We start from the raw sequence: 12,131 nt of genomic DNA, 5'->3' as shown, positions 1-12,131 counted from the left end.
CAAAATTGTGATTAATTTAGTCATATAAATATAAATATATCGAATATGTGTAATATTTGAATATGTACATTCCAAAAAATGAGGATAAAATAAGGTTGATTTCAGACATACAGGTTCTCAAAAAATTTGTCACCCATATAAGCTTCCTTAGGGATTTACAAGAGCATTTACCTCATCAAAAACAGTAAATTAATGAAGAAAAGAAATGTATAGTATCATAAAAACAGGAACCCCACCCAGAAGAGAAATAAAGGGACTCATAAATTTAGTAGTGGAGAAAAATCCCAAAACAACATCTGACATCAGGCTTACAGCTGATGGACAATGGAATATAAATGGAACTGATAGGTGTATTTTATTGCATGAGCTGGAGTGCACACCCAGGGTGCAAAAGGTGTGGAAGAATTAGTGCAATGGGACTGGTGTCAATGCATAAAAAACGCAGAAAATGTAAAAATGATACAATTATCATCATTACTTAAAAAAACACAAGCAAATGTGACTGTATTTCACTACTTGGCTTAGTTGTGAATGGTGCTCACATGATCAGAACAATGTGTTGCAAAACACATTTAAACAAAAATGGTGGCATGTATTTTAGGGAGGAAGTTGGTAGAATATGTAAACCGTGCACCCCTCATGAGCACTGGTGGTGTTGGAGAGCTGAATCCTCATCCTATATAACTGGATGTTCAAGATCAAAAAAACTACCGAGTGCAGAGGAGGAATGTTACTTATAAACAATGGCACAAATGCCAGAAGTAGCCAAAAGGGTAAGGAAACAGATGCCTTTGGCATCAATGATTGTGTGACAAGTAAGACCTGGCTCAGAGTTTGTGGCAGTTGTCAAGATTTTTATTTCATTCTCTGAATGCTAAAACTACGACTGTTCATTTTATCTTTCCTGTAGGATGCAAACATTCTGATTGTAGGATTCTTAATAATCATGATATTCAAATTCATTTAAACTATGAAAATGATTTCAAAGAGAAAAAGCAACTGTTAGCGTATACATTCAAATTTTAGTAATATAAGTTTAGAATCCCAAAATGTTATAATTTTCACTTTCTGAATTCATCAAATATTGTTCAATAAACACCCTTATACTTACGATCATCAGAAAAACAAATTAAAATTAGAATTCAAGTGAATTTATATAATTATTACTCTATAAAATTATGCACTGCCTTGAAGAGATAAGAAAACGCATTAAAAAAATGGTGTGGTCCGGGAGTGGTTAATCTTTTTTCTACTTCACTTTTTTCTATATCCTTATTCAATCAATAATAGGAAGAAATGTCTGTTAAAATTAGCAACCTTAGCTCAATGCCCACTAGCTCTCAAATTAAAAAGACACATACCAGTTCCATATTTTCAATATCTGAGAAAAGAAATTTCAGTCCTTTAGGTATTTGAAGTTGGGATCATAGTTGAATGTGATCATTTCAGGGCAATACAAAGTGAGAACAGGATGTCACAAGATGTTTCACATTTTTGAAATTCGATATCCAATAGTGGATGATTAAACTGATAACCAAAAAAAGGGCTTAAAAGGCTAACAATGGTATTTCCACTTTTCTTTCATTCCATAATAATTACTTCTATGATGGGCAGGTGCGGGGGATTCGGCAGTGATTGAAAACAAGCGTTTCCCCTCATGGAGTTTACATTCTACTGGTGGGAACAGATAATAAACAGAAGAACAAATAAATATGAGCTATACCAGCTGGTGTGGGTAAAAAATGCAGGGAAGTGAGAAGCTTGTGTAGGGTCTACTTAGGGAAATCTCCGTGGATCAAGATCATTTGGAGATCCTAACAAAGTGAAGATGTGAACCAGGCAGCCATCTGCAGAGGAACCACAGAGACAGCAGTAACTGTGAAGGCCTGATGGGGGAGCACCTCATGTTCAAGAAGCAGGAAAGAGGCCAAGGTGGCTGGATCCTCCTGAGCAGAAAGGAGTTTGAGTGAGAGAGATGGGTAGAAAAGGGACAGGCAGCAGATAATGTCAGGCTGGGTGGGTCTCCATAAGGATTTGGGATTTTCCTCTGAGTGAGATGAGAGGATATTAAAGGATATTGAAGGGAACAACGTGATTTGATCAGGTTTGAAACCCTCATTCTGGCTGCTGTTATTGAGACTGTAAAAGGAGACAAGGGTCGAAGTAGAAAGACCAGTTGGAATTTGGTGAAATGATCCAGGTGAGTGGTGATGGTGGTTGTTGTGGATATGATGATGAGTTTTTAGAATCTGGGTATTTTTTAAAGATGTAGCCAGTGGGACTTACTTCTAGATGCAACATAGGGTATGAGACCAAGGGCTCCAAAATAAACATTAAGACTTAAGGGCTAGGGATGTTACTCAGTGGCAGAGCATTTGCCCAGCATGTGTGGAGCCCTGGGTTCAAGAACAAGCAACCTCCTGACCCACTCACAGTCCTTCAGCATGCACAAGACCCTAGCACTGCAAAAAGGAAGGAAAGAAGAAAGAAATTTACTTTTGATCTGAGCAAATGGAATTTGAAATCATTTACCAAAATAACAAAGACTGCAAAAGCAACACTTTTAACTATTTGAGGTGGTGACTTGGAGGGCAGGTAGCCCCGGCCTTCCACTAAGAGTCCCTCATAACTGAACCATACAGCTGATTAAGACCTGAGGGGGTAGCTTGTGCTGGGACTCTGGTCCCATCCAGCCATGTGCTACCTAAGGTCCAGCTTCTCTGCCTACACTTTTTTGCCATATATAACAGGCATTTATTTGACCTAAAAATTTATCCTATGATCCTGACACACAGAGTGAAAACTGATAGGCCCTCAGAGAAATTCTTAACCATTATGTTGGTAGTTTATAGTGATTCTGTTCTCTCTGAAATACTTAGAATTTGTCTGAGATATAGTTGCATAGATGGCAATATTCTGACCTAGTTTTTAGACTATGATTTATGGAACAATAAACTCCCTAAACAGTGAGATATAATATCTCTGATGGTACAGAGCACTTACAGTCACATGCTCAGCATTGCAGGATGGATGAGCTTCTAGCCGCAGGTTGTTAAAAGTTAGGCTGATCTGCCTTCCTTCCTGCACAGTGATTCTCCACTCGCAGATTCGGCCATGAGGATTTGGGTTCGGGTAGTTGGGAGAAGAGAATGTTCCAGTTGGGCCCTGTAGATCCCCACCACACACTGAAACAGGGGAAAGAAAAGAAAAAAACTTTCAATCAAATCAAAATGACTCCTTCCATAATTTTGCTCTCAAAATTAATTTTGTTTAAATATTTTTTTAGTTGTAGTTGGACACAATACCTTTATTTATTTTTGTGTGGTGCTGAGGATCAAACCCAGTGCCTCACAGGGGCTAGGTAGGCACTCGACCACTGAGCTACAGCCCCAACCTCTCAAAATTAATTTTTAATTATCCCTCTAGACAAAATAATTGTCTTTACTAATTTATCACTTTATGTTTGTGAACACTTCTAGAGAACATTTGTATTCACTTCTGATCCCTATTAACATTTAATCTGCTTTCATGGATGACAGTTCACTAGTTGAATTTTAATTATCATCAAGGCCCAAGATACATGAAAGACCAATAAATATATTGAACTTAAACAGGCTAATGTAATTATTCAGTTTGGTTAGACAAAGATCTTCATTTTACCTGGGTTTGTCAGAGTACTTGGGAATGCCAATTCTGAATAACTCTAGGACTCATAAACTATATTTCTTAAAATGTGCACCACAGTATAATTCTAGTGCCCATATTACATCTCTCATGGTCCTAATTACTTCTCTTTGTACCCCCTATCACAGTGGCAATTTTTCATTCATTGGTGTGACTGGTAATTAACATAGGCCTCCCTACTAACCATAAGGTCCAAGGGTTATGCTTTATTTTTCAAACTATTTTACCACCAGTGCCTATCCATTATAAGTAATCAACACCTTTTTAAAAATGAATCAATGAACTCACCTCCTATGCTGGATTCAAACCGCAGCCTGAACCCTGGGGCAATACCGGAACCATCTGTGACAAACCTGACCGAAGCAACATTGCTAGAAGTGTCTATGTCATCAGGAATGGCACTTCCACAGTATCTGCCCAAAGCATTTCCTGTGATAGACAAAGAATTAGATGTATCCATATACGTGTGTGTGTGTGTGTGTGTGTGTGTGTGTGTGTGTATCTCCAGGTGATTAGTTTCATTTAACCTCTGTTTGAGATATTCTGCATGCATAAAGAAAATAACAAATGACAAAAATCATGAAAAAAGTCAACATATTCAAATACATGACGATGTGCAAAAAGCAAACACTGCAACTGATTAAAGGAAAAGTCTCAGCACGGTGAGGAAGCTCATTTGGTTAGATAAATGACAAGAATCAACAGTGACAAGTGTGCCTCTTTTAATACCAAGAGGCATGCACACATTACCTTTTTCTCTCTTTATGCTCCAAGGAGCCCCTCAAATAACTGCATGTGGCTCTGAGGGATTGTAGCAGGAAGAGGACATCCTCTCTGTACAGTGCTCTCTCAGTGTGGTCTCCTGAATGAGCTACAGAACACACCTGTGGCTTTGGTTGTCCATTGTGAAAGGACAGAATAGAGGGAGAGAATTGCTGGTGCTGCCCAGAGCTGACTGACCTCTTTTGCCTTTCTCAGAAGCAGAGAAACCTCAGAGGCTGAATAAGCATATTTGAAAATAAACAACCCACAAGAGAGCAGATATATTTCACTGACCCGAAGTATGATTTTCCCAGATCTCCACAAAGTCTTTTTCACAGCCAGAGGAATTCTGAAGGTTAAAATCTTCAAAATGGATGGTGAGATAGTGTCCTGAGAGGCCCTGGAGATGCCACTGACAGAATACATTATTTGGATATGGAAGATATGGGTATCCATTGCTTTCAATGATGCCACTTTGCCCTGTTACTGTTCCTCCACACTGGGCTAAAAAAAAAAAAAAAGCAATATTCTACCACATTTTTTAATTAGACCAGCATATTTGAAAACTGTTATGTGTCAAGTGAATATAAATTGCAGTTTTAAAATTCTGAACAGGTGTGGCTAAATCTCTCATTATTCAGAATCTACTGCTGATGTAAGGAGACATAATATTTCAAGTGCAATCAATAATGGGAAACGGAAGATGACCATTGAATGGCGTATTCTGTAATGTCACATTAATTCTATTGGGACACTATGTGAGAGCTATTAGTTTCAAGTAAATGTCATTTCATGAACCAACTGATAGATTGATAGATTAATGATTCTAGAGACTTAGCTGGAAGGGGTACTGCTATTGATCGGTAATGCCTGCTATTTCTAGTTTATCTGTCAAATCAACATCGTGTTGTAGTAACTGGTATCTCAGGATCTTGAAAATTACTATTCAATTATTTTTTTATCAGGTAGAAGAGACAGCTAGATTAAATTATACACAACTGACTCTGGATATAAAATGACCTATGGTACAAGTTAAATATTGTTACAACTAGGCTTTCCGAGTCCTTGCTATATGAAATATTTGTTTGGCTAGTATCCAGACCCCCTCCAGACAATAATTGTCATGTCATAATCATCAAATTGAAGTTAATCTTCAATATGTATACTTATTGTACATTTTTAAAATAAGGAAATCAAACACCAAGAAAATATATCTGCTTTTAATTCAGTGACTGATGTGGCATTTGAGATTGGGGGAAAAAAACCCTCCATTTTTCTATTAATGATGAGGTAGGTGTTCAGTCACTGTTCTAAATCCAATGGTTTTATTACTAAATAATTTTATCATTTAAACTTATGCTATATGTAGATATATATATTATGTTGTGATAAAAAGAAGGAAAATGATTTAACTGAACATATTTTTCACAAATTAGAAAAAATATAAAGTAGACTAGTTTACTAAAATAGTGTTTTAAAATCAAAATGATTTAAAAAATCAATTTTAAAAATTAAAATTGATAAATGACTTCAGTTTTAAACATTATACTCTTATTTCTATCATTAAATAATTCTTAAAATTATGCAGATAGACTTATTTTTAAAAATTGGAACACATTCATTTTACTACTTTCTTATTTAATGTAAAAATAAAATGTTACCTATAGAATACTTGGCCTTGAATCCCACGTGAGTGGAGCTATTGTCAGACCGAAATCTCAGATACATAACCTCTCTTGAGGACAACTGGCTGCTGGGCAAAGATATCCCACAAAATTTGGAAAGTACTGGAGCATTTGAATCAACTCCGTCCCGCAACTCAAGGTAACTAGAAGAACAACTAAAGGGGGGGGAAATCTGTTAAATTTACAAGGCCAATAGCTTTGACTTATTTAAATAATGAAGACTTCACTACTTTTCTCTAAGGAGATTACTATGTATCATTTCTATAGCATAAGGTATCATGAGAGAGTCCATTTAAGCTTCATGTCATTTTAAAATGCTGTAATTTTTCTGATGATAATACAACCATTAGTAGCTCAGAAAGACAGGTTTTCCATGTATCACACTAGAGAATATTTATTTGCCTTCCAAATTCTGTTTTAGTTTTACAAATATAAAAAGTCATTTTCAAACTAACCCCTGTGGATTTCAAGATAACTGGAGTTATGTTTCACATGATAATTTGATACATTTCACAATGGAAATCTGAACTCTTATTTGGCAGCTCTGTGACAGGGGATAATGGAGAGCCTCAGCTGGAATTTTCTCCATCCATAAAATGAGGTCAAGTCTTTACTTAATGTTTCCTGAGAAAGTCAAAGCAGCCAATTAATGCACAGTGAGTGGGAGAATAGTATATCTGGTGCCCAGAAATGGGAAGCAAAACTCTACTATCAAGTTTTGTATCACATATGGATTTATGCAGTGTATGAACACTTTCATTAAAACAAAGAGAAAAACCATAGATGGTGTCTTACGGACTACCTAAGACATAGTAAGATATACTCTCTGGGTTGTAATCCTTTAAGAAACCAATATTTGCTTTAGTGCTGTTTCTGACTCTTGTGACCCCTGGTGCCACCTAACACAAATTCCCATTTGTTAAATAGATATTTTATCATCCATGACATTGAATATAAGGCTAGGCAGATAAATACTCATCTACCAGAGGCACTATACTTTTCCTGTGGGAAGAACAACAGATAACATAAATCTTAAACAGCTACCCTCAATGTCTCTTGGAGGATGTCTGAAAGGTCAGAAGGGACAATATCTGTTTTCATAATCTGCTCAGCTGATAGGAGAGTGGCTGGCAGGCATGGTTTTCAGGCTCAAGGCATCAAGCTTGTCCCTTTGTCCCTAGATTTCCTATACAGGGTGTACTGCTAAGAAGAAATGAATTGTTCTGAGACATGACAGCTAAAGAGTACTGAGCGTGGATGAGAGAAAAATGAAAACAGAGGTGACCTACTTGGGTGTTACTTCGATATTGAATTGATCTTCAAACTGCAACCTTATAGCGTTTCCCGGAGGAGTAGCTATGATCCAGATGCAATCCGCATGCTGCGGATAATTGCCAGGGTAGTTGGGGGAGGTCACATATCCAGCAGAATCAGCATCATGGATGTAGATATTGCCCCCACAGGCTGTCAGGAAACACAGTTAAATCAATTTACAGTCTGGTGAAGGACAGTTCATTGCTACAATCATTTTCTAAAATCAATTTATCTTCATTTCCAGTCTCCATTTCCTTCCATCTGGAATTATCTTTTTTTTTTTTTTTTTTCCTTGAAAGGAGTCTCACTGTGTTGAACCAGGCTGATCTTGAACTCCTGGGTTTAAGCCATCCTCCTGCCTTACCCTCCTAAGTAGCTGGGACTATAGGTGCGTGCTACCACACCCAGATCCAGGTGTGTCACTTTTTAATTTGCCACCTATCTTGTTGGAAACTTAATTCCTCCTTAAAGTCAACAAAATGACAGACACAGTTTCTGCAGCATGTTAGAAGCATGCATACATTTCCACCACTTTGTTGAGCATGTAAATAAACTGGTGGTTATTGTTCAGTTGAGTACAGCCATGACCTTGATATGCTTTTAAAACTAAGCAGATATATATTTGTACAAATTTTTGGACATCCATTCATTATACATCTTCAGGATTTAGGTACATTTAAAGAGCAAGACAGAGATGACATAAAAGGATTTATTAAAGATGACATAAAAGGATTTATTAGTCTCCCCCGCCCCCGCCAAGAAGATAAAGAACAAAGGGTCTTTTCTAAAACATAAAACTACCTTTCTTTTATCAATAATTATTCTTTGGCAATTTCAGCAAATGAAGTAGGCAAGAATAAGCCTATTTACCATGCCAATGAAATTAACCTGTTCAATGACTGAGTCACACGTCCTTGATCTACTAAACTCAAACTATATACTTCCTCTGCTATTCAGCTGCTTATGGCCACATCCTGAATTTTGCCATGACTTAGAACTACCAGAGTCTCTGAAAGCCCAAATTGAAAAGCCCTTTGACAGTCTTTACCTCCCTTGCTCCATATCTTTCCTTCAGACTCCCCTTGCAAAATGTCGTGGTTGTGTTCAAGTCATTTGTGCAAATAGTGCCACTGAATATAAATGTTCCCCAGTCTCAGCTTTGCCACCCTATTCTCCTACTACTTTTCATATAAACAATTTTTCCATTGCTTTTCATAAAATGAAGATAGTCATGTGAAACTTTATTCCCTGATCCCTTTATTCTCCCCATTCCCTCTTGATTCTCAACACGCTACATGATATTTTACTTGACAAAGAAAATACAAAAAATTCCAAATAAGAATACTGTCAATTTATAATTTCCTATCTGTTACCATCCTGAAGAAATTCACCTGCATCTCTACCCTCTTCTTCTCAATTATCTTCCTGCATTTGGATCAGGACCCCATCCTATTCCGTCCCCTCAAGGATCTTGTGCTTTACCTCTCTCCTCCAGTGCTGTTAATCTCCACCCAGCCCAACCAAATATTTCATTCTTCAAAACTATCAAGCACTCTTGTTCAAGCTGTCAATCACCTGGAAACTGGATGCCCAAAGATCCTTTTTAATACTTATTTTATATTCATAGCATTTAAGATGGTTGACTACTTCTTCCCTCCTTTCATTTGCATCCCTCAGCTTCGTAGACACCCAGTTCCTCTTCTTTTGCTCCTATCCCCCCTTCTCCTCTGGCCTTTGGGTGTCTCTTTCCAGGGCTTTCCTGACATTGCTGGAGATTTCCAGGAATCTTTCTATAGGTCTTTCATCTTCTCCCTCTAAATAATTTTCTGATTTTTGATAGCTGTCCGTGGGCTGTGCATGGACTTTGTCGGCATCGCAGCCTAGTAGTGAATAGGAACATCTGGTGTCTGGGAACTACCAGTGGACATTTATTTTCTCTGTGTAAGACTGCCCAGAGACATTGTGAATACCTATTCTGCTCTGCCATGTCCCACACAGCATGGGAGATGGGGTGACCTACTGTAGTCTCACAGCCATCTCTGAGATGGGGGCGACCCACCAAGATGCCAATCAACCTGCTGACTGAAAGACATGAAGAAGCAAGACTCTGCCCTTGAAACTTTATCCCTGCCTTTGATGTGCCCCCTTAAATAAACCTCTGGAGTCATTTGCTATTGTCTAGCTCCACTTCCTATGTGGACTAGATCTATCAGGGGCTCCACTTTTAAAAATATCTTTCTGACTCTGTCTTTTGTTCTTCACTAATTATTCTAGATGTTAATTTTTCAGATGGCTTACACCCTCCTTGGCAGGAAGAAGAACCCCCAAATGAGACACTGGCCGTCACCCCTCATCTGATTAACGTTATAGCCTCATGTCTTCACCTACAAATATTTTGATGATTCCTATAGTTACAAATTCAGTCTAGATCCCTCTTCTGACCTCTAGACTCATGTCCCAACATCCTACCACACATCTTCACTGGACTTAACTTAGAGATTTCAAACTGAACATGTCTTAAACTGGAATTGTCTGATTGCCCTTCCAGAGTTCTACACCCAAGAGTGCTGGCTTCGCCTCCCCGCTACTGGCACTCTGTATCCACCTTTACTACCTTGTTTTTATCCTACATATTTTTTTAAAAAACATTTTTTTTCAGTTATAGGTGAACACAATATCTTCATTTTTATTTTTTGTAAAGAAATTTTTTTAGTTGTAGATGGACACAATATCTTTATTTTATTTATTCATTTTTTATGTGGTGCTGAGGATCGAACCCAGTGCCTCACGCATGGTAGGTAAGCGCTCTACCTCTGAGCCACAACCCTAGCCCCATCCTACATACTTTATACCATAGGACATATTTACCATAAGTACATATTTTACTTATTTCTTATCTGTACTATAAGACTAAAATTAAGCTCAATGAGGACATGGATTCCATTTGTTTACTGCTATATCCTTCAATATTAGCCACATGGAAAGCTTTTAATAAATGTTCACAAAAAAAATGCACTCACCCAGCCAGAAACCCAGTAATTATCCATGGCTCCTCCATGTCTTCCCTCACCTTCCACATCCAAGTGACCTGCATCCACTCAATTCTGTATTTATAAACCTTTCAGTATACCCTTTCTTCTGCCTTATTACTTTCATTGCCTTAGTTCAGAACTTAATATTTTTCCCCCACTTAACTTTTTTTGTCAGGTCTCTCTTTTTAGCCTTTCCTCCTACAATATATTTTCAATAATGCAGAAATACCAATTTCTAATTTGATTATGCTATGCATGCTTGGGATTAAAATCTTTCAATGTCCCCCCTTAACCTCCTGGCTAACATCTTCTGTCCTTAGGGTGGTATTTGTGGCCCTGAGCATAATGATTCCTGACTACTTCATCACCATATTTACATCCTTTTAACTCTATTTTCCAATAGTAGTAAATTCTTTCAAAACCGAATTTGCCTTATCTTTTAACACTGAGACACTATACATTGTCCTACCCTTTCCTTCACTAGTTGACAGATCCCTCTGTCTATCTACCTGCTCTGGGAACCTTCTCTGATCTTATCAGCTAGACTGTTTCTTCTACCTGTTTACATAGCTCCTGATGTATTCCTCCGCCTAGCATGAATTATGCCATATGTTAACTGTGCCTTTGCTAGCCTGTCTTCTCCACTGTAATGAACTCCCCGACAGAATTTGGTAGCTTGCACAACAAGAAGCACTTTATAAATGTTTGATTAATTAACTAAAGGGACAATTAATGAGGTGAGAATAAAAGACATCTCAATCAACCACAGTGAAGAGATGTCTCTAGGAAAAGATGATATAAAACAAGGCAAATTTGATGTCAAATGTTATTCACACAGGAATATATGTTAAAGAAATGGGAGTGGACTTAAAGTATACATGGTGGAAAGTAGCCAGTAGTCAGGAGAAGCAACATCCTGGTTCCAGTTAGGGAAAATGATTAACTTAGTATGAAGAAACAAGAGTGATCATCTCGTTTGGGGTTGTCCAACAATAGGTTTTGAAACAAAAAGACCTTTGTTTAAATCTAATATTAAGAAAAGTCATAAGCCTGAAGCAAGAATGGGAAGAGGTAATGGCCACAACCAACTTGAACAGTGTGAGTCCACAAAGGAATAGAAAAGCAATGTTGTCAAGTAAACCCTAGTGCATCTGAATTATCATGAAATGTTGGCCTAAAAAACATAAGTGAATGGAACAGTAGAGTTGGGCTGAAGTCTGCTCATTAGGCACTGTTACTCTGATAATGTTTCCATAAACAGGTAAAATCAAACCATTCACAACAACCACAAAGCTCAGTCTGGGGTTAGGGAAGGATGAGTTCACAGCCATAAAGCATTGGAGCTAGAGCTCGTTCTGTGGACCACAGCTGGAGTGACAGATGTATATCACCTGTTGCTCTGGAACCTACTCAAGCTACTAGATGATTTTTTTGTGTGTGATAATTAATGGAGACTTTTATTTCCTTTCCTTTCCCAAAATAAAAGAAGTGAGGCTGACACTTTAAATTCTCATATCTGGGAGAATGCACAATTATGGTTTCACTGAGATCAATATGTATTTTGAAATGTATTCAAGAATCTGGAATTAAGATCACAATACTATCCTGAAATCCACATTATCTAATTTCAGGACAATAAACAAAGAGTGATTAT

General features: G+C 37.6%; 1 protein-coding gene across 1 annotated transcript in view; it reads right to left on the bottom strand.

The window, feature by feature from the left end:
- Cubn (cubilin) overlaps positions 1 to 12,131 on the bottom strand; it is a 275,809-nt gene that overhangs the window by 75,409 nt on the left and 188,269 nt on the right. The window contains exons 44-48 of the mRNA XM_071619663.1: positions 7,421 to 7,595; positions 6,108 to 6,286; positions 4,741 to 4,950; positions 3,973 to 4,113; positions 3,004 to 3,185 (exon numbers count right to left, since the gene is read on the bottom strand). Coding sequence (XP_071475764.1) covers positions 3,004 to 3,185; positions 3,973 to 4,113; positions 4,741 to 4,950; positions 6,108 to 6,286; positions 7,421 to 7,595 — 887 coding nt within the window. The remainder of the gene's footprint in view (positions 1 to 3,003; positions 3,186 to 3,972; positions 4,114 to 4,740; positions 4,951 to 6,107; positions 6,287 to 7,420; positions 7,596 to 12,131) is intronic.

The sequence above is a fragment of the Marmota flaviventris genome, chromosome 12, assembly GCF_047511675.1.
Source record: "Marmota flaviventris isolate mMarFla1 chromosome 12, mMarFla1.hap1, whole genome shotgun sequence".
Taxonomy (NCBI): domain Eukaryota; kingdom Metazoa; phylum Chordata; class Mammalia; order Rodentia; family Sciuridae; genus Marmota; species Marmota flaviventris.
The sequence above is the reverse complement of the archived record's forward strand: the minus strand, read 5'-3'. Positions and strand labels throughout refer to the sequence as shown.